Here is a 21,503-nt window from a genome sequence, read left to right on the forward strand (position 1 = left end):
AGTTTAACATGAAAAACAAACTTGCCTCTCAGTCCAGAAGTAAAGAAAGTGAGATCACAAAGAGCAACTTAAATAAACCTAGCAACACACAAGAATTTGCAAAATAAATATTCACGAAGCATCCCGCTCCTTTGACAGGGACCTACACTTACAGAACGCCCAGAAACCCAGCATGAGGCAGTCCTCGGGTCCCCAGGCCTTGCTGGTGAGGCAGCCCTCAGGGGCCCAGGCCTTGTTGGTGAGGCAGCGCTCGGGCCGCCAGGCCTTGCAGATGAGGCAGCCCTCGGGTCCCCAGGCCTTGCTGGTGAGGCAGCCCTCGGGTCCCCAGGCCTTGCTGGTGAGGCAGCCCTTGGGTCCCCAGGCCTTGCTGGTGAGGCAGTCCTCGGGTCCCCAGGCCTTGCTGATGGGCTGTTCCTCAGGACGGACCATGCCCTCATCTGTCAAGAAACACTGGGTCGAGCTAGTGCTACTTATCTTTGATCCCACAGCTCAGCCTCCTGACAGAGGTCATGATGACTCAAGTATTTCCACACATTACAGTTAAACACCTGACACACTAACCACCACAGGGCATCAGTCTTCCAGGTGTCTTCACCAGAGAAACCAGGATCATGTTCTCCCCATAGCTGGTCAGGATTCGAGAACTAGAGTCCCTTGGAGCTCATTTTTTCTTCTAACTGCCCCCTTTCTGCTTCATGATTAGGAATTTTAATTTAATTCTGACCCTGTGTGTTGCCTCTTGCAGGATTTAGGGTGTGGAGGTGCCATTCACTGCTAACCACATCATCACCTGTGCTTCTTGCCAACCACAGGGGCTACCCAGTATCTCCATCATCTACACCAACATCAAGCCTTATTACAGGTAACACTTCCACCCCCAGAGCAGAGGTGCAGGCAGAGCGACCGGAAGGGGTTCAGGGCTTCAGCCCATGCTGTCAGCCACATGTCAGCTGACGAAGTCAACACATCCCCACACCGCACGCAAACATACGCTCAAAATGGCTTACAGACTTAAGTATGAGACGCGACACCACACAACTCTTGGAAGAGAACACAGACTAAACGTTTCCTGACATAAACCGTGCCAATGTTTTCTTAGGTCAGTCTCCCAAGGCAACAGAAATTAAAGCAAAAATAAACAAATGGGATGCAATCAAATGTACAAGCTTTTATACAGCAAAGCAAACCATCAACTAAAGGAAGACAGTCTATGGGCTGGGAGAAAATATCTGCAAATGACGCCACCCACAAGGGCTTAATTTTCAAAATATACAAACAGCTCATACAATTCAATAACAAAACAAAACAACAACAAAAATCAAAAAATGGACAGAAGAACTAAACAGACATTCCTTCCAAGAAGACACTGATGGCCAACAGGCACAGGAAAAGATGCTCAACATTGCTAATTATTAGAGAAATGCAGGTTAAAACTACAATGAAATATCACCTCACACCAGTAAAAATGGCCATCCTTAAAAAGTCTACAAACAATGTATGCTGTCTACAATGTATGCTGGAGAGGGTGTGGAGAAAACGGAACCCTCCTAGACTGTCGGTGAGAATGTAAATTGATACAATCACTATGGAGAACAGCATGAAGGTTCTTCAAACAACAAAAATAGCGTGGCCACATGATCCAGCAATCCTACTCATGGGCATATATCCAGAAAAAAAACTGTAATTTGAAAAGATACATGTACCGCTTTGTTCAAAGCAGCACTATTTACAATCGCCAAGACATGGAAACAACCTAAATATCAATCAACAGAGGAAAGGATAAAAAAGATGTGGTGTGTGTATATACAATGGAATACTACTTGTTCATAAAAAGAGTGAAACAATGCCGTCTGCAGCAACGTGAAGGGACCCAGAGATTAGCATACTCAGCAAAGTATTATAAGTCAGAAACAGAAAGACAAATACCACGGGACAACATTTATAAGTGGAACCTTAAATACAACACAAATGTATTTATCCACAAAAAAGAAACAGACTCACAGACACACAGAATAGATTTCTGGGTGCCAAGTGGGAGAGGGGCTGGGGAGGGACAGACTGGGAGTTTGGGATTAGGAGATGCAAGCCCGTATACATAGGATGGATAGACAACAAGGTCCTGCTGCACAACACAGGCAGCTGTATTCAATATCCTACGACAAACCACAATGGAAAAGAATATATACACATAACCGAACCCCTCACTGTACAGCAGACGTTAACCCAACACTGTAAATCAACTACGTGAAGTGAGATGAAAGCCGCTCAGCCATGTCTGACTCTTTGGGACTCCATGAACTATACAGTCCATGGAATTCTCCAGGCCAGAATACTGGAGTGGGTAGCCTTTCCCTTCTCCAGGGCATCTTCCCAACCCAGGGATCGAGCCCAGGTCTCCCACATTGCAGGCGGATTCCTTACCAGCTGAGCCATAGGGAAGCCCAAGGATACTGGAGTGGGGAGCCTATCCCTTCTCCAGCGGATCTTCCAGACTCAGGAATTGAACCAGGGTCGCCTGCATTGCTGGTGGATTCTTTAGCAACTGAGCTAAAAAATCAACCATACTTCAGTAAAATTTTTCAAAATTAAGCAAGTATTCAGTAAAGATCAATGTCATCCTTGGGAGCTAGCTCCTATTAGATCCACTTTATTTTCCTTGTGTCAGAGTGACAATCTGCGTGGGGGGACAGGAAATAACCAATCACATACTTTAACAAGGCTTCTGGTTCAATTCAGCAGAACATTCTTTCTAATAAACTAGGAAAACATGACTACCAGACCACCGTGGTGGGGGTCACACAAATGTTTTGAGGGCCACCCCCCAGAGAGGGTCTGATGCCAGTCAAGTTTCCATAGCCTCTGGTAATACCTTCGTAGCTGACTCAGACCATGGAGAACAAATACGGTTACAGGTGTCAAAAGTACACGTGTGGGAAGAAGATAAAAGGGTCCAAGTGGATGTGGGATTCTGGGATATGAACTTTCAAGCCCATCAAGATGTAGTCCCTGAAGCAAAACACCCACTACCTTCTCAGGAGAAGTCAGAAAAGAGACATAAAACACAAGATTCCTGCTCCCAAGTAACATATAACTTGGTACAGGAGACAACACTGAAACACCACAATACAATATGGTAAAGTAATTAACCTCCAATTAAAATAAATAAATTTATATTAAAAATTAAATTAAAAAAAAAAGAAAAGGGTCAAATACCAAATCAACCCTGAATATTCATTGGAAGGACTGATGCTGAAGCTGAAGCTCCAATACTTTGGCCACTTGATGCGAAGAGAAAAGTCTCTGCTGCTGGGAAAGACTGAGGGTAGGAGGAGGGGACAACAGAGGATGAGATGGTTGGGTGGCATCACCAACTCAATGGACATGAGTCACAGGGAAGCCTGGCATGCTGCAGTCCACGGGGTCAAAAAGAGCTGGACACAACCGAGCGACTGAGCAACAAAAAGTACCCAGTGTAGGTATTTAGTAAACATTTGAACTTTCACGGCTTCTGGTTCAATACAATAAATACAATACTCTAAATATAATAACAAATTAAGTATGTTTTTAAGATCAAGGGTCCACACAATTACTATTACTATTACAGAAGCAATTACTGTTACAGAAGCTGCATTTTTCCCATGGAGAGCTACTGACCACTGTGAGGATGACAGAGACAGGAGGTGGTTTAATTAGGAAGCAAAAACCAAAGGCTCACATAAGAGATGGGAGACAACCAAACTTAAAAGAAGAGAAAATCTGAGCGTCTGTGCAAGCATGAGTCAGCCACACAGGGAGTTATTTTTAAAGAGACAGAAGGAGCATCGCACTCAGGAGGGCCACGTGACGGCCCTCCCCCAGGGCAAGGCTCTCTTCTTCCCAGAACTCCATGAGCAGGCTCAGGGCACCCCTGGACAGGAACCCGGGCAAGGGGAGAAGCTGGCGGGCTTCCAAAGGAGAGCAACTAAAATGCCTAAACTGTCAGGAAGTGGCTCCTCTGGGGACACACAAAGGAAGTGCAGCGCTTAGGCCAGATAAGGGGCGCGCGGGAGGCGGCCGGGAGGGCGCAGGGTGCGCTTCTTTCCCACGAGGACAGGACGGGAGGAATGCGATGAGCCTGCAAGGACTTGGAGCTGGATGTCATGCAACAAAACAGAGCTGGAACTCCCTGGCTCCGATTCCGTGAGGCTCTGGACTAAGCCACCAACCAGCTTCTGAAATGTCCTTTCCAAAAGACATTTTACAGTGCAGTAGATGGCCATCCTCCTAAAATGTCCACTCAGTGTCCTTTCTTCCCCTACAAAGACAGGAAGTGAACATTTTAACTAAAAATAGAAGCTCCATTAAAAAAAAAAAAAACAACCCCAAACTTATTAAAAGTTGAAGCAGAGCAAAGCTCTTCACTGTTGCTTCATTTTCAAAATTCATCAGAAAGTTATCAGCTACATAAATGCACTTATTTAGTCAGAGATGGTTCCCAGTCAGTCAGTCAAGTCACTCAGTCGTGTCTGACCCCACGGACTGCAGCACGCCAGGCTTCCCTATCCATCACCAACTCCCAGAGCTTGCTCAAACTCCCAGAGCTTGCTCACCATCCATCAAGTCAGTGATGCCATTCCAACCATCTCATCCTCTGTTGTCCCCTTCTCCTCCCGCCTTCAATCTTTCCAAGCATCGGGGTATTTTCAGTGAGTCAGTCCTTTGCATCAGGTGGCCAAAGTATTGGAGTTTCAGCTTCAGCATCAGTCCTTCCGGTGAATATTCAGGACTGATCTCCTTTAAGATCGACTGCTTGATCTCCTTGCAGTCCAAGGGACTCTCACGAGTCTTCTCCAACACCACAGTTCAAAAGCATCAATTCTTCTGCACTCAGCTTTCTTTATAGTCCAACTCTCACATCCATACATGACTACTGGAAAAACCATAGCTTTGACTAGATGGACCTTTGTTAGCAAAGTGATGTCTCCGCTTTTTAATACGCTAAGTTGGTCATAGCTTTTCTTCCAAGGAGCAAACGTCTTTTAATTAAAAGAGATGGGCCTAGTCACATTTTAAAAAGCCATCAGCTACTCTAGATAGGAGATAAAAAATAATCAAAACACGGATAAACTGAGCAGAGTATCTATCTAAAAACACGATGTGGGCACTCTCAAAGGAGGGGCGAGGAAGGGTGAGCGGCGTAAACAAAAATCAGCCTCAAGGAATAAAGCACACATTCTACATCCAACATCCATTAAGGGACCCAGGTCGGGACATCATAATCTTCCCTAACACTAACTCTTAAAAATCAGAACCAAGCTACAAAGCTCATCTAGTCTCCCTGACAGACGTTTGGGAATCTAAGATTTTTCAAAATTCTGCCAAAGAACAGAATCAAAAGACAAGCATTTTTAATTATTTCAGCTATTATTCTCCCCATGTCATCAAAAAGAGAGAGAAAAATAGGGAGGCAGGGAGAGAAGAAGAAGAAACAGTCATGGATGGTCAGCATGTCAGGAATTCCATGGCCGCAGGGCCCCAGGAGAAGGCGGGAGAGACACAAGGCCCCAGGCTCCCCTCCCAGCCCAGGGTCAGCCCGAGGCGGTGGCAGAGCCAGGGCAAAACCAGGTGACAACCATCACTAACTCATGAACTGCTCAGGAACCTCAAGTTTAAGCTGCCTGCTTAAAACAGAACAAAATGTCCGATGACATGAACCCGACAAGTGTCAATTAAGGAAATCACCAGACTACACAAGCCTGCGTGCACTAGGGCGTGCACATACACACACAGCTTACTTCGCAACATAACTGACACGGGCCATGAAAACCTCGCATTCTGGGACGAGGACCAGAAGGCACTCACCATGCTGAGCGTCCACAAGTTCCCAGGCACTGGGCCGCAGACCAAGGGAGATGTCAGGGTGAGGAGAGAAGGTGCCCAGAGCTGCACGGGAAACGAGCGGCGCAGTCCCCCGCCATCACGTCCTCCCAGGACACAGAGAGCGGCCGCGCCCCGTCCCCTGAACCACGTGAAGCAGCCTCGTTCCTCTGGCACATCCCTTGCCCTGAATGAAGCCCCTCCACCAAGCTGCTCCCACTGCCCTCAGCTCACCGCCCACATGACCTCCTGATGCCTCCGACCACTCCGCCAAACGACCCACCGCCTCCATCCTCACTCCTGAAGCCAAGTGTGCCCACGAGCAGAAGCAGGTACGTGGCTGCCCTTGCTGCACCCCTCAAGGCTCATCTGCCCCTAGAGAAGCTCAGCCACTCCCCTGCCCCCCACTGCCAGCATCAACACACTGCCGGGACAGCCGGTCAGAGTGGGAAAGACAGATGCGGGGAGCCCAGACCCCTGCAGGGCAGCACACCTGGCTGGGTACACTCCAGTCTCAGCCCTGGGGACCCCAGCAGGCAGAACAGAGGCGGCCCGGCAAGCACCCCAGCCCCCAGCTGGGCTCCCCAGCTGCCCTCGCCTTCCTGCACGTCCCCCTGCTCCACGCCCAGCACACCTCCCACCCGTCTGAAGACACAGACACACCTCCAGGGACACTCAGGAGCTGTGGGCCCGGGGTGACGCTGAGGCACATCTCCTGCCATCTCACCCAGATGATGTCCAGACACTAGCCTCAGTCCGTCCTAAACGCTCACTGTCGAAGCTGGTCTTGGCATGGGCAATCAGGTCAGAATTCTCAGGGCTGCATAGGAACTCAGATACACAAACCTCTAGTTTTAGAAGAGAGGAAACCCTGGCCTGTGGAAGAGAAATCACTGGTGGCAAGTCACCAAGCCGGGACTGATGCCACAGTCCCATCACTTGGCACCGCACAGGTGGTCCTCACATCCCATCTCCTGACATCCTCCCAGCGCTAGCAGCACGACCAGAGTGCCTCATGCCACAGCTGTACTTTCCTGCACTCTGTAAATGCCACACGGTCTCCTACTGATGACCTCCACCTAACATTTCACTTTCAGCAAAATCACTACCCTGGTACAAGAGAGTCTGGGCTTTCAAGATCTTCTAATATTTTGGACTTGTCCTAAGAATAGGTAGAAAATAGAAACAAAAAAGTGCTAATAGTATTACATACAATGAAATACATAATACTGAATGAAAGTAATTACACTGACCAAAAATGGAAGAAAAAGTAAAAACATATGAAATGCTGGAAATAATACATCAGTGTGTTTAAAAGACACACTCAACCATGGGAAACAAAAAACCAAAAAAAAAAAAAAACAAAGAGAGAGAGAGAGAGACATTTGGTAACTAAATACCCCTTCGAATGAGCTGAGCAGATAAAAATTTAAGGTCTGAGGTTTAACTTATTCCTGACATTGTTTCCTCTATGTGGTCAATGTGTTAAAGAATTTTTAAAGTTCTATAAAGACACATGTTTAACAACTAAGCAGTTATTTAATCAGCAGTGTCAGAAGATTTTCAGCTCTATGGAAACATAATCTCCTCCTAAGAAATCTAACATTCAGCTTTCACCCTTAGTGTCCAAACACCTTCCAGGAACTTTACAAATACCAAACTGCTGGCTCCCAACATGAGGTTCTGCCCCGTTGCTGTTGCATTATTTGTGGAGGCGGACAAGCTTCCTTCCTATGACTTACAACCAGGTAGGGAGAAGGCAAAGGCACCCCACTCCAGTACTCTTGCCTGGAAAATCCCATGGACGGAGGAGCCTGGTGGGCTGCAGTCCATGGGGTCACTAAGAGTCGGACACGACTGAGCATCTTCACTTTCACTTTTCACTTTCATGCATTAGAGAAGAAAATGGCAACCCACTCCAATGTTCTTGCCTGCAGAATCCCAGGGACGGGGGAGCCTGGTGGGCTGCCGTCTATGGGGTCGCACAGAGTTGGACACAACTGAAGTGACTTAGCAGCAGCAGCAGCAGGGAGCGCTTTGGGCATTCCAGGTGGCACAGTGGTAAAGAATCCACCAGCCAATGCAGGAGACCCAGGTTCGATCCCTGGGTCGGGAAGATCCTCTGGAGAAGGGAATGGCAACCCACTCCAGAATTCTTGCCTGGAGAATTTCACGGACAGAGGAGCCTGGCAGGCTACCGTCCGTGGGGTCAGACATAATGTAGGACATGACGCAGTAGCATGCGTGGAACCCCTCCAGCAAATTCGCATTTCATCCTGGCAGTTCTCTGCTGTCCAGGAACACTCAGTACATTTTAAACACAAATAGCTGTGAAAAGAAGAGAGCCGAAAAGCCAAGGAGAAAAGGAAAGATATAAGCATATGAATGCAGAGTTCCAAAGAATAACAAGAAGAGATAAGAAAGCCTTTCTCAGCGATCAGTGCAAAGAAATAGAGGAAAACAACAGAATGGGACAGACTAGAGATCTCTTCAAGAAAATTAGAGATACCAAGGGAACATTTCATGCAAAGATGGGCTCGATAAAGGACAGAAATGGTATGGACCTAACAGAAGCAGAAGATATTAAGAAGAGGTGGCAAGAATACACAGAAGAACTGTACAAAAAAGATCTTCACGACCCAGATAATCATGATGGTGTGATCACTCACCTAGAGCCAGACATCCTGGAATGTGAAGTCAAGTGGGCCTTAGAAAGCATCACTAAGAACAAAGCCAGTGGAGGTGATGGAATTCCAGTTGAGCTGTTTCAAATCCTGAAAGATGATGCTATGAAAGTGCTGCACTCAATATGGCAGCAAATTTGGAAAACTCAGCAGTGGCCACAGCACTGGAAAAGGTCAGTCTTCATTCCAATCCCAAAGAAAGACAATGCAAAAGAATGCTCAAACTACTGCACAATTGCACTCATCTCACATGCTAGTAAAGTAATGCTCAAAATTCTCCAAGCCAGGCTTCAGCAATATGTGACCAGTGAACTTCCTGATGTTCAAGCTGGTTTTAGAAAAGGCAGAGGAACCAGAGATCAAACTGCCAACATCTGCTAGATCATGGGAAAAGCAAGAGAGTTCCAGAAAAACATCTATTTCTGCTTTATTGACTATGCCAAAGCCTTTGACTGTGTGGATCACAATAAGCTGTGGAAAACTCTGAAAGAGATGGGAATACCAGACCACCTGACCTGCTTCTTGAGAAACCTGTATGCAGGTCAGGAAGCAACAGTTAGAACTGGACATGGAACAACAGACTGGTTCCAAATAGGAAAAGGAGTACATCAAGGCTGCATATTATCACCCTGCTTATTTAACTTATATGCAGAGTACATCATGAGAAACGCTGGACTGGAAGAAGCACAAGCTGGAATCAAGATTGCCGGGAGAAATATCAATAACCTCAGATAAGCAGATGATACCACCTTTATGGCAGAAAGTTAAGAGGAGCTAAAAACCCTCTTGAAGATGAAAGAGGAGAGCGAAAAAGTTGGCTTCAAGCTCAACATTCAGAAAACGAAGATCATGGCATCTGGTCCCATCACTTCATGGTAAATAGATGGGGAAACAGTAGAAACAGTGTCAGACTTTATTTTTTGGGGCTCCAAAATCACTGCAGATGGTGAATGCAGCCATGAAATTAAAAGATGCTTACTCCTTGGAAGAAAAGTTATGACCAACCTAGATAGTATATTCAAAAGCAGAGACATTACTTTGCCAACTAAGGTCCATCTAGTCAAGGCTATGGTTTTCCTGTGGTCATGTATGGATGTGACAGTTGGACTGTGAAGAAGGCTGAGAGCCAAAGAATTGATGCTTTTGAACTGTGGTGTTGGAGAAGATGCTTGAGAGCCCCTTGGACTGCAAGGAAGTCCAACCAGTCCATTCTGAAGGAGATTAGCCCTGGGATTTATTTGGAAGGAATGATGCTAAAGCTGAAACTCCAGTACTTTGGCCACCTCATGCGAAGAGTTGACTCACTGGAAAAGACTCTGATGCTGGGAGGGATTGGGGGCAGGAGGAGAAGGGGACGACAGAGGATGAGATGGCTGGATGGCATCACAGACTCGATGGACGTGAGTCTGAGTGAACTCTGGGAGATGGTGATGGACAGGGAAGCCTGGCGTGCTGCGATTCATGGGGTCGCAAAGAGTCAGACATGACTGAGCGACTGAACTGAATTGAATGAAAAGTCACCCCTGTTCATCCGTTGCTGAGTTACATAAACAGTGAACATACAATGTTCTAAACTTTTGTCCTTGTTAAAAAATATTTGGGGAAATTTTTAATTCCTTAGTTGAACAGAAGAAAGTTGAAACTTGACAGACCAAGCCTTTCGGCACTCTACTAAATGCAACTTATCATTTCACGTGCACGCTGCTTATTGCTGCCTTTTCCCATGTTTCACAACTCAAATAATCTACTGCTCAACGGCCTTCCTCCCCATCCTGCTGTCCCAGGAGCCCACTGGCAGGCTGGCTGCGTTTGCAGTGACAGGTCCGCCAACCTCCCGGAGGCCAGCGCTCCATCCTCTGGATGGGCTACGGGCACAGAGACGCCCAGGGCAAGGACGGCCCCACACACAGCGTGCATGGAGCTCGCAAGTTCTCTTTTTATGGTCACGACTCTCAGAAGTCTTTGAAGTTGAGGGAAAAAAGTGAGGGGGCATACACAGTATGACAGCTTCCCAGGTGGCACAGTGGTAAAGAATCTGCCTGTCAATGCAGGAGACACAGGTTTGCCCCTGGGTCAGGAAGATCCCCTGGAGAAGGGCATGGCAACCCACTCAGTATTCTTGCCCGGAGAATCCCATGGACAGAGGAGCCTGGGGGGCTACAGCCCATAGGGTCACAAAGAGTCAGACACGACTCGGCGACCAAACAACAATACACACTATGACAAAAGCTTTGGGAGGCTGAGGCTGGGTTCCACAGTGAAGGAGCCCCACAGTCGGACACCACACAGCTGTGGAGAGGCTGGCTGACTCACACCAAGTGGTGCCCAGGCCCTTGCACCTTGCAGAAGCGAGCAGTATCTCCACCGTGGCCAGGCGGGACCCTGGAGGCCAAGCACCCCATGCCCACCAGGCTGCAGGAGGGAGACCAGGTCACAGCCACGTGGGGCGCCAGGCCCCGTGCAGGGGGACGGGGACGGGAGGCATGTGGGCAGCAGGCGACCACAGCAGGGTCTGCTGCGAGAGCCCGGTGCTGGGAGAGGCCCGCAGGTGCGGGGCAAGCAGGACACCCAGTGTCGGATCTGGCCCCAGGACCGCCGTTGTTCTCCACCACCCAGAGTGCTTGGGACACTCTGTCACAACAGCCGCAGGAGAGGGACATAGGGCCGGCCTGCTGCCACGCAGGGATCCTTTTCTATCGGACGAAGCATGAGCCAGGGACAGCGAGGTGGACAGAGCCCCACTGGCTGCAGTGCTGAGGCACCTGCGGTGGCGGCCGGGGGCCCTGCACCAGCTCCTGGGCCTCTCCAGCCGCCCTCCCCACGTCCACAAAATGCGGATTTCTTCCTGTGCAGCAGTGAGAGCACGGACACGCTGACAGTGACGGCACTTTGTGGAAAACTGCACATTGCTGATAGCACGTATAATAGGATCCTGTCTCTACGCAGCTGCTTCCTTAGGGAAGAAACATACCAAAAACCCCTCACAGTGGTCACCTCTGGAGATCAGGATCAGAGAGAGGAGAAGCCGTCATCTTCCCTGTACATCCTCTCTACCACAAATTTCTTAGGATGAGTACTTACTACCTTTAATTTTTTTAATGGGGACAAAAACACTATGTGGTCATTTAAAAAGAAGGAAGCATGTTAATTCACGGACTTGCATGCTCACAATTCATGCGCTCTTCTGTGTGTATAGTAAAGCTCAATAAAAAAGGTGTCTTCTTTTTAAGAAGGTAGATGCATACGTGCTCAGACAAGACAAGATTTCCCAGACATATTCTAGTCATCAGATACGCAGAGTATGGAATTCCACTTATGTAAAGAACCAAAACAACCAGATGCATACACATATAAACATATACAAAGAGATAAAGAAACACACACATTATACTTCCAAAGTGAAGAATTTTTTTTTGACAGCCAGGATGTTTTCAGGAACTCATTTTGAAATTTACATTTTAAAAATAACAATACTGTTCCAATAACAATAGTCCTTAACTGCAAAGGGCTGGTTGAGATTTACACGGTAAGATCCACGATCCATTTGTGGTACAAAACAAGAGTCATTCGGCGTTTCTCTGCTGCGTGCAGGCTTCCTGCCCAGTCCAGCCCTGAGCCTCACTGCCCTCCTGACTCAGGAACAAGGTAGCGGCCAGGGTTAGGGTGGACACAAGGACAGAACAGGGGTCAAGGAGGAGATGAATCAGTAAATAGGAGAGGTCAAGAATGTCCGCGACAGTGTTTGGCCAAAACGAGCAACACCTTTGTTTATTTTGACTCAGCCACTTGGAAACATCAAAACCTCCCGACCTCACCATCCCCTGTCCAAACCACCGCCTGAACACCCAAGTTTCTCCAGGAGGGATGCTCCCCCATAAGCTGCAAAGGGAGCTGGTCCTGCATGCCCATTCTCACGAACCTCCTCCCCCCGACCAGATGCTCACTCCAGAGTCACCGCCCTCACCTCGCGCTCTGTGGCCCCCCACCTGCTGCCTCCCTGTGTGTGTGTGCTCGGTCAGGTCTGACTCTGCGACCCCGGGGCCTGGAGCCCTCCAGGCTGCTCGGTCCATCGCATTCTCCAGGCAAGCATACTAGAGTGGGTTGCCATTCCTTTCTCCAGGGGATCTTCCTAACCCAGGGAGTCCAACTCATGTCTCCTGCATTGCAGGCAGGTTCTTCTCAGTGGAACCATCTGGGAAGTCCCAGGAACTAGGGGAGAGGACTTCAACTCTATGTCTGGGAGGACACAACTCAGCCCCTCACAGTCAGCTCCAGGGAGTGAGGGAAGTGTACCAGGGAGAAATGAAAACAGGAGAAAGGAATTCACCTGCGCCCTGGTTTCTAGAACTCCTTGCCTTCCCCGTCTACCGGTCCCCGGACACCAAGCTCCAACCTTTTCTGCCTGAGCCTGACGGTTATCTCAGGCCCAGAGGCACACACACACACACACACACACACACACACACACACCCAGCCCCTGGGAAGCTTGTGAATATGAACACATACACACACACACACCCCTCACCCTAAACCAGGCCCCTGCCCATCCTCTCTTCTACTCTCTCTCTCTCTCACACATACACCCTCATGCTAAACCTGCCCCTTATCCATCCTCTACCCAGCTCCCTGCCTAACACTGAGCACCTGGAATGACCTACCTGCACTGTTTACACACTATCAAAAGTGTGTCTCCCCACCAGATTGACACACAAGTTCCTAAGCAGCATCTGCATCTGGTTTGCCCAGTTCTATCTATTCAGCAGCTAGGGCAGTGCTTGGCACCTAGTTAAGTGCTTGATCAATATTTGCCAGATAAAGGAAAGACTACATGAAATACAAGTCAGTGTCAACCAGGGGTCATGTGATCAATGGTTGCTGAATATGCTCACTCTGAGGAAGCAGCAGTGTGAGGTTGTTATGTAACAACACCTAGACAGACAGGCACAGGCATCAGCTATGGAACCAGCAGAACCACACTCAGAAAGCAGAAATCGATTCCATTAGTCATAATTCTACAGGAACCACTCAAACATGCTGTCCATGTCTCACTGTGGGTATACCTATATATGTAAAACCCATCTTCAGTAGGTATTCTCCAGTCCATAGAAACAGTTATCTACAGCCACCCCCGCCCTGCACCTCATTCCCCTGGTCACTTTTGGCCCTTGGATCACAGGAATTCTTTACTTGAAGTAAAGAGCTGCCAGCTCCCCGTGGTGACGTCGACCCAACACTTTTCCATTTGATCCTTCATATGAGACAAAGGTCCATCTAGTCAAAACTATGGTTTTTCCAGTAGTCATGTATGGATGTGAGAGTTGGACCATAAAGAAGGCTGAGCACCAAAGAATTGGTGCTTTCGAACAGCGGTGCTGGAGAAGACTCTTGAGAGTCCCTTGGACTCCAAGGAGATCAAAACAGTCAATCCTAAGGAAATCAACAATGAATATTCATTGGAAGGGCAAATGCCGAATTGAAGCTCCAATACCTGAGGCAAAGAGCCGACTCACTGGAAAAGATGATGATGGGGGGAAGATTGAAGGCAGGAGGAGGAGGGGGCAACAAAGGATGAGGTGGTTAGATTAGATAGCATCACCGACTCAATGGACATGAGTTTGAGCAAACTCTGGAAGACAGTGGAGGACAGAGAAGCCTGGTGTGCTGCAGTCCATCAGGTCACAAAGAGCTGGACACAACTCAGTGACTGAATGATAACAAAATGTGGCAAGAAGGGCTTCGCAGGTGCCCCCAGTGGGTAAAGAACCTGCCTGCCAATGCAGGAGAAACAGGACAGCTGGGTTCAATCCCCGGTCAGGAAGACCCCCTGGAGGAGGGCACAGCAACCCACTCCAGTATTTCTGCCTGGAGAATTCCATGGAGAGAGGAGCCTGCTGCTGCTGCTGCTGCTAAGTCGCTTCAGTCATGTCCAACTCTGTGCGACCCCACAGACAGCAGCCCACCAGGCTCCGCTGTCCCTGGGATTCTCCAGGCAAGAACACTGGAGTGGGTTGCCATTTCCTTCTCCAAGGCATGAAAGTGAAAAGTGAAAGTGAAGTTGCTCAGTCGTGTCCGACTCTCAGCGACCCCATGGACTGCAGCCCACCAGGCTCCTCCGTCCATGGGATTTTCCAGGCAAGAGTGCTGGAGTGGGTCGTCATTTCCTTCTCCAATGCATGAAAGTGAAAAGTGAAAGTGAAGTCGCTCAGTTGTGTCCAACTCTCAGCGACCCCATGGACTGCAGCCCAACAGGCTCCTCCGTCCATGGGATTTTCCAGGCAAGAGCACTGGAGTGGGGTGCCTAGCAGGTCGCAAAGAGCTGGACACAACTGAAGCGACCGCACGCACACACACGAGGCAGAAATCACTAAAATTCTGGGAACAGGATGTGTGTCATATGTCAGAAATGTTCGTATCTGCTGATAACACCCAGTCTCCCTGAGACACTCTCGTGAGGAGGCCACATGGCCACGATCTAACGGAACAAGGAACATATTTGCTGTTGTTCAGTCCCTCAGTCTTGCTCGACTCTTTGCAACTGTGTGGACTGCAGCAAGCCATGCTTCCCTGGAGTGAAGACTTCCTTCAGCATCTCCTGGAGTTTGCTCAAACCCATGTCCCTTGAGTCGGTGATGCCATCCAACCATCTCATCCAATGTTGCCCCCTCTTCTTCCCACCCTCAATCTTTCCCAGCATCACGGTCTTTTCCAATGAGTCAGCTCTTCACAGGATCCTAACCAATTACCAAACAGCATAACACGTGCTACCAGCACCAGCTTCTGCCACGGTGGGTACAGGCTCTCACATCCCCTAGCTGGTATCGAAACAGTTAAGGATCTGGAATTCTCTCACCTCAGGGGACACCCCAGGGGCAGGAGGACAACTCCAGGGCTCTCACTTTCAAAAGCAGCATTTCGTAGTTTGGGATTAGCAGATGCAAACTAGCAATATACAGGATGGATAAACAATAGGTCCTACTGAAGAGCACAGGGAAATACAGTCAAGAAGCTGGGATAAACCATCATGGAAAAGATTATGAAAAGAAGGTAGGTATAACTGAATCGCTTTGTTAAATACATTTTTAAAAAGAAATAAGAAATAAAGGAACATTTTCTGAAATGTATTTATCTTTTAGGTGCTGGTGCTGTTTCTGTATACCTGGTTATTTTGAATATGTCAAAGTAAAAGGTACCAGTAACTGCTAATGAGAAATTATTTTAGACTAGGTGGGGAAGAAGTTCTTTTTATACGAATTGCAGCATCTGCATCCACCCACATTACCAAATAATTTCAGTTTGTTTCTTTTTCCTCCACTCTCAGTGTCATTCCCCCGCCGCCCCAGCCCAAGTAACAGACATCATCTCCTATTTTTAATGGCCTCAACTGCCTTATCTAAGTTATAAGGCTCAAGCTCAGTTGAGCTTCTTGGCGAGTAATTTTTCTTATGCTAAAGAAGAAACACAAAGTAAACTAAGAAAATCATAATCAGTCAGAATAATAATACTGACATCATCAAAACCTCAAAATAATGTATCTAAGAAAAGTGTCAGTCAATTTTGGGAGATTAGCAGCTCAAATAAATGAACATTCCAGCATCACACTGTCAGTTTCTACGTAAGAGAGAAACAAAACCTTAGAATTCGAAGGACACCAAGTTGAATGCTGAGCCCTCGTCTTAAATTTCTTTTTATCAGTAATCAAACATTCACCACATTCCTCACAACAGGTAAGGCAACCTGTCAACTGATGAGACGCTTCTATTCACAGCCAGAAGCTATGACTCTCCAGCATAATTAACAAGGAAACAAAATCCTTCCAAGAAGCAAATCCAATCCCTAATTAAGTGAAGCAGACCTGGGTCAGGTGTCTCAGAAACGACCAACTTGATCAGAGGTTCTCAGTTTGAAATATTCATGAGTCCATGAATGCTAATCGTGTAAACTCCATTTAAAAAAAAAAAAAACTAAGGAAACCCTATAAGCAATTTCATAACTAGGGGGTTCAAATATGCAAAGAAAACCTCCAAAACACAAAGCTCTCACTGTCTTAAAAAAAAAACAGTAAATGTGACTTAAGAGAAATATGATAGCCTGAGGATAAAACTGTTTTCCAGCGATTAACACATTTTCTGTACTTACCATCTAGTGATGCAAACACACAATTAGTAAGAGACAGGCTTGAGAAGGAAGGAGAATGGTAGAAAGTGGCCCGTCTGTTACGTCTCCAATGGAGCCACACCTGTGAAGCTGACACTATTCAACACCATCCCAAAGGTCACTCCTACATTACATGAAAAAGTCAGTTCTGTGTATTTACTATGAGTATGTGACAAAAATATTCTCATTCAGATTAACTGTTCTTTAAAACTGCATTTTCTCAATTTGGCCAATCACCAAAATCATTTCTTCCAGGATAAAAAAAAAAAAAACAGAATTGCTTTAAATGTCCGAACTACTTTTGAGGTTTACAAAAATGAGAAAAGCATGTTTCATTAAGATGTCGTCAACTGCAACATAATTCAGATTTCTTCAAAATCTCTTACCTTCCTTCTAGAAATTTCTGTTGTGGTAACTGTTGAGATATTTAGCCACACTTGAAATTACTTCAGCCCAAACCCAAAACCACAGAAAAATCTTTCTGATGGAAACATTTTGTTTCAATCCCTGTAAAAGTCAACATAAAGCTAGATTCTCTGCTGTCTTAGCATGGCTCTCAATGACAATCTGTTGCTACAGCAACAAAACTCTGCTACCTGTGGCCATGATTTGTTAAAAATTCCTCCAACCAGAAAATTCTGTGCTGTGCATTCATAAAACCCATAGAATGGCTCCAAGCCACATAAAATTAAAGCTCAATTTCCCACTTACGACCTACCCACACACCTATTTATAATATACAAACATATATGCACACATACATGCATAATTATGACTCTTTCAATGCCATCAAAAAGGTAAAACCACAACAAATTTCCATTTTACATTCCGCATAAAAAACTGCTGTGTTTTAGATTTCATTGAATAATTGCTACTGTTTCTCAAAATTTATCTTAAAAGGCAATAGAGGCCCACCATCCAGGAGAGAATTCTAAAAACAAAACCATTTATTATTTACATCCAATCTCATTCCAAAAAAGAAAAAAACAATTCCTGACTCATAATTTCCTGTCTGTTCCAATGATGTGGCTCCTTTCAGCCATGAGTTGATGTAGAAAACACCCAAAGAATAAAGAAGACATGCGAACACCTGCCTCCACGGGCTACTCACCCTCACCGGGGGGCTCCAGGCTTGCGCCCGTGGCTGGGGTCCACCCTGTGAGCTCGGGCCATCTTTAGGATTGCAGGTGACCACAGCACTACTCTGAGCCCTCAAGGCGCTGGTGCAGTTGGTGCCACTGCCCCCCACGGGGCCGGGCTTCCACGGCCGCTGCTTGATGCCGTCCAGAAGTCTGACCAGCAGGATGTTGCTCGGAAGCTGCTCCACACCCGAGCCAACCAGAGTCCGGCACTCGGGACATCTGAGTTCATTCCGGGAACCGACGATGCCCAGCAAACAGCGTTTACAGAACGTGTGCTGGCAAGGTAAGACCTTGGCAGAGGCATCCAGCCGCTCCAGGCACACAGGGCACTCCAGCAGATCCAGCAGGGCCGACTCATCCATCTTCCTCTAGTTCACCAAAGGAAATGCAGCCGTGACACGCATACTTGTGTGCAGCTCTCAAAGTGGCTCATGTAACATCCATGTCAGACGCTGCTCTGGGGCCCCCGGGGAAGAGGAGGGAAAGACAGAGAAGGAGGACCATCACTGGCGGGTAAAGGTACAAAGAAGAGCCAGGAACCCAACAGCACACAGAAGTGCTTCCTGAGAGAATGGAGCTTCGCTTTGGAATACATGGTGCCTGAACTCCAGAGTCAACAACTGAAAACAAAATAGGCTTTTTAAGCAGTTCACATTAAATCCGTGAAGACATCTAGTTCACTGTGCAGGAACAGCTATCAAGTACCACAGGGGACTCTTGCCATAAACAGGATTTATGAAATGCAATAGAAACATAATTTCTCTGGCTCTCAAAGTGAAACCTGAGGCCTTAACTAAGTCCTCAACTTATCTGAGAAGGTGAAAGTGGCAAATGAACTGTTTCCTCCACCTGAAATTCCTTTTAAATCCAACCAAGTTCCCCACCATTCAAGCCACTTTGGTGGTAAATGACCCCAGTATTAAAGACATATGTTTCTTCGCTGTTCTTAAAAATAGAATTGTTTAATCTTACCCAAGGAAAACGAGATGAAGGTTGACAATTCTAAAGGACACACTGAAGATGGGCCCGAAAGCAGCTCAAATATAAACGTACCACCCTTCAGGGCAGCGGCTGACAAACTCGGAAGCGATTTCTGAACGGCCTGTGCTAATCCCATTCAGAAAATCTGGCAAAATTATCACCCAAAGAATTTGAGAATGGAATGCTGGACTGGGAATCGCCAGCAGAATATGAAAATGGGGCCATTCAGGAAAAAGCATTCAGACCAGAGCCTGCACCGCTCTCCTCGACGAGAGCCAGGTGGCGGTGTGGACGCGGGCAGGGGCCTGGCCGTCGCTCTGCTCGCCACAGGTACTGCGGGCCCGCGTGGACGCCGGGCCAGGTGCCCGCGCCGCCAATGAAGACGTTCCCGCGGCCAGAGGCAGGGGTCGGCCCTTGCAGACGCTGGGGCCAGGTGCCCAGGGCGGCCCTCGTCGACGCCGCAGGGCCAGGTGCTAGAGCCGCCCGCGTAGACGCGCCCTGGGGCTGCTGCTAGGGCCGCCGGCGTAGACATCCCGGGGCCAGGTGCCGGGAGCTGCCCGTGTAGACGCGCCCCGGGGATGCTGCAGGGGGCCGCCCGCTTAGACCTCGCGCCCCGGCCAGCGCCGGGAAGGCAGGGCCGGGCCGGGTGGGTCCACCCGCCGCCTGGCCGCCGCCCCGGGCCTGGCCGGACAGGAGCCCCGCGCCCTCGGGAAGTTTCGGGGCTCAGGAGCGCCCGCAGAGCCGCGTCGCCAGGTCCGCCCACCGGGCGTTCGGGCGCCCGCCGCCGCAGTGCCTGGGGCCGGACGGCCGACCCTCTCCAACCCGGCCCGGGGGGCGCGGGGCTCGGGGCCGGGGGCTCGGGGCGGGGGGGGTCCTACCTCAGCGCGGCGCCCTCTTTGTCCGCACGCCCTGCGCTCTCCCGCTCGCCAGCCTCGGACGCCGGGCAGCTTTGGACTCCGCTCGTCGCCCGCGCGCTCCCGCCGCCGCCGCCTGCCGGGCCCGGGGAGGGGGAGGGGAGGGGAGGGGGCGGGGCTGGGCGGGAGGGGGAGGAGCGCGGAAGGTGAGGGGCGGGGCCAGGAAGGAGGAGGGGAGGGGAGGGGCCGGGCGGGAGGGGGAGAGGAGGGGCGGGGCCGGGAAGGAGGAGGTGGGTATGCGGGGCCGGGCGGGAAGGGGAGGAGCGCGGGAAAGGGGGCGGGGCCGGGAAGGAGGAGTGGGAGGGGAGAGGCAGGGAGGGGCGGGAAAGGAGGAGGGAGAGGGAGGAGGAGCAGGGAAGGAGGGAGGAGGCGCAGGGAGCGCCGCGCGCCCTCCTCCGGCGTGTGGGCCCTGCCGGGGGCCGGGGTCGGGGCGGATCCCGGGAGGGGACGGGGAGAGGACCCGAGCGGCCGCCGCAGAGGCTAGGAGGGAGGTCTAGGGGGGTCGCGCTGGCCGCAGAGGAGGCGCGGGCGCCGCCGGGTACCTGGACACAGACCCTGCCGCGAGCCTTGGGACCGGGCCAGGACCCAGAAAGTGGGGCGGCAGAGAAGCCCGGCCCTGCCCCGGACCCGGGGTCAGCCTGGCCGGAACCAGCGCCGTGGCCTCTGCCTGCCCTCGCTCCCCCCACCCCCCGCACACACCTGTAACACCAGACACACACGTGTTAACCGAAAGGTCCTTTGGGAAAACGTCGTCCACAGGTTGTTTCTCATACTCAGTTTAGAGGGAAGACAAGTTAAAATTTTGTGATTGATCTCAAAATTGTCATTTTATTTGCATTTACCGTCCGCTCAACAAACATTTTTCTCAACTACCCTTCCTCAGAGGTGTGCAGAAAATAAGGAGAAGCGGGGACACATACTCCTTTGCGGGAAACCGCTGCCTGCTCTTCACCCAGCCCAGCCCTTTTAAGAGAGTGGATGTTCCTCTAAGGTCCGGCTGGGGCCACGGCAAAACCCCTGCAGACAAATGAGAACCACCCGAGTTAGGACACGCTGTGACCCTGCAGTCACCGCTCCCTCGCTGGCTGCAGCCTCCTGCTCGACGTTTGAGAGGTGGTCAAGTCCTCACTGCAGCCGTCCATCTTCCCTCCGTGTGTGTGTTAGTCGTTCAGTCGTGCCTGACTCTGCGATCCCAGGGACTGTGTCCATAGGATTTTCCAGGCAAGAATACTGGAGTGGGTAGCCATGGATGGAACCCAGGGATGCAACCCACTTCTCCTACACGGCAGGCAGATTTTTTACCATCTGAGCCACCGGGGAAGCCCCTTCTCTCATTAGCTTCGCGCTAATGGTTGAATATGCGGACAGTCTACCGCATGAATGCCAGGAAGGACAGCCTACTTGCCCTCCATTAGAAGGGAATGAATACGTATACAGAAGATGGATAAACAAAGTCCTGCTGTACAGCACAGAGAACTGTATTCGGTATTCTGCGATAAACCACAATGGAAAAGAGGATTTTAAAAAGGATGTATGTGTATGTATAATAGAATCACTTTGCTGTACAGCAGGAATTAGCACACCATTGTAAACCACCCATAGTTAAGTTTTAAACTATTGCTTAAAACAAGAAGTGAGCAATGGTATAAAGGAGAAGGAAGATGCACAGAGAGGCAAAATCAAGCAGCAGAATGAGGGGGCTATGGAAATGATTTGGTTTTGAGCATTGCTGATTTCAAAGCAAAGTGACTTATTGCAAGTTTTCCATAACA

The 21,503-nt window shown here is 49.1% G+C and overlaps 1 protein-coding gene across 4 annotated transcripts in view; it reads right to left on the bottom strand.

The window, feature by feature from the left end:
• The window catches only part of SH3RF1 (SH3 domain containing ring finger 1), a 164,545-nt gene extending 144,746 nt beyond the window's left edge, over positions 1–19,799 (bottom strand). For 3 of the 4 annotated variants that reach the window (XM_068973958.1, XM_068973957.1, XM_068973955.1), the window contains exons 1-2: positions 19,696–19,770; positions 17,806–18,293 (exon numbers count right to left, since the gene is read on the bottom strand). In XM_068973958.1, the coding sequence (XP_068830059.1) occupies positions 17,806–18,198 (393 nt within the window). In that variant the 5' untranslated portion in view covers positions 18,199–18,293; positions 19,696–19,770. Of the gene's footprint in view, positions 1–17,805; positions 18,294–19,695 lie in introns of all 4 variants that reach the window. The other variant, XM_068973956.1, reaches the window with a different exon arrangement.
• Between the last annotated feature and the right edge of the window lie 1,704 nt (positions 19,800–21,503).

The sequence above is a fragment of the Capricornis sumatraensis genome, chromosome 6 (genome assembly GCF_032405125.1).
Source record: "Capricornis sumatraensis isolate serow.1 chromosome 6, serow.2, whole genome shotgun sequence".
Classification (NCBI taxonomy): Eukaryota; Metazoa; Chordata; class Mammalia; order Artiodactyla; family Bovidae; genus Capricornis; species Capricornis sumatraensis.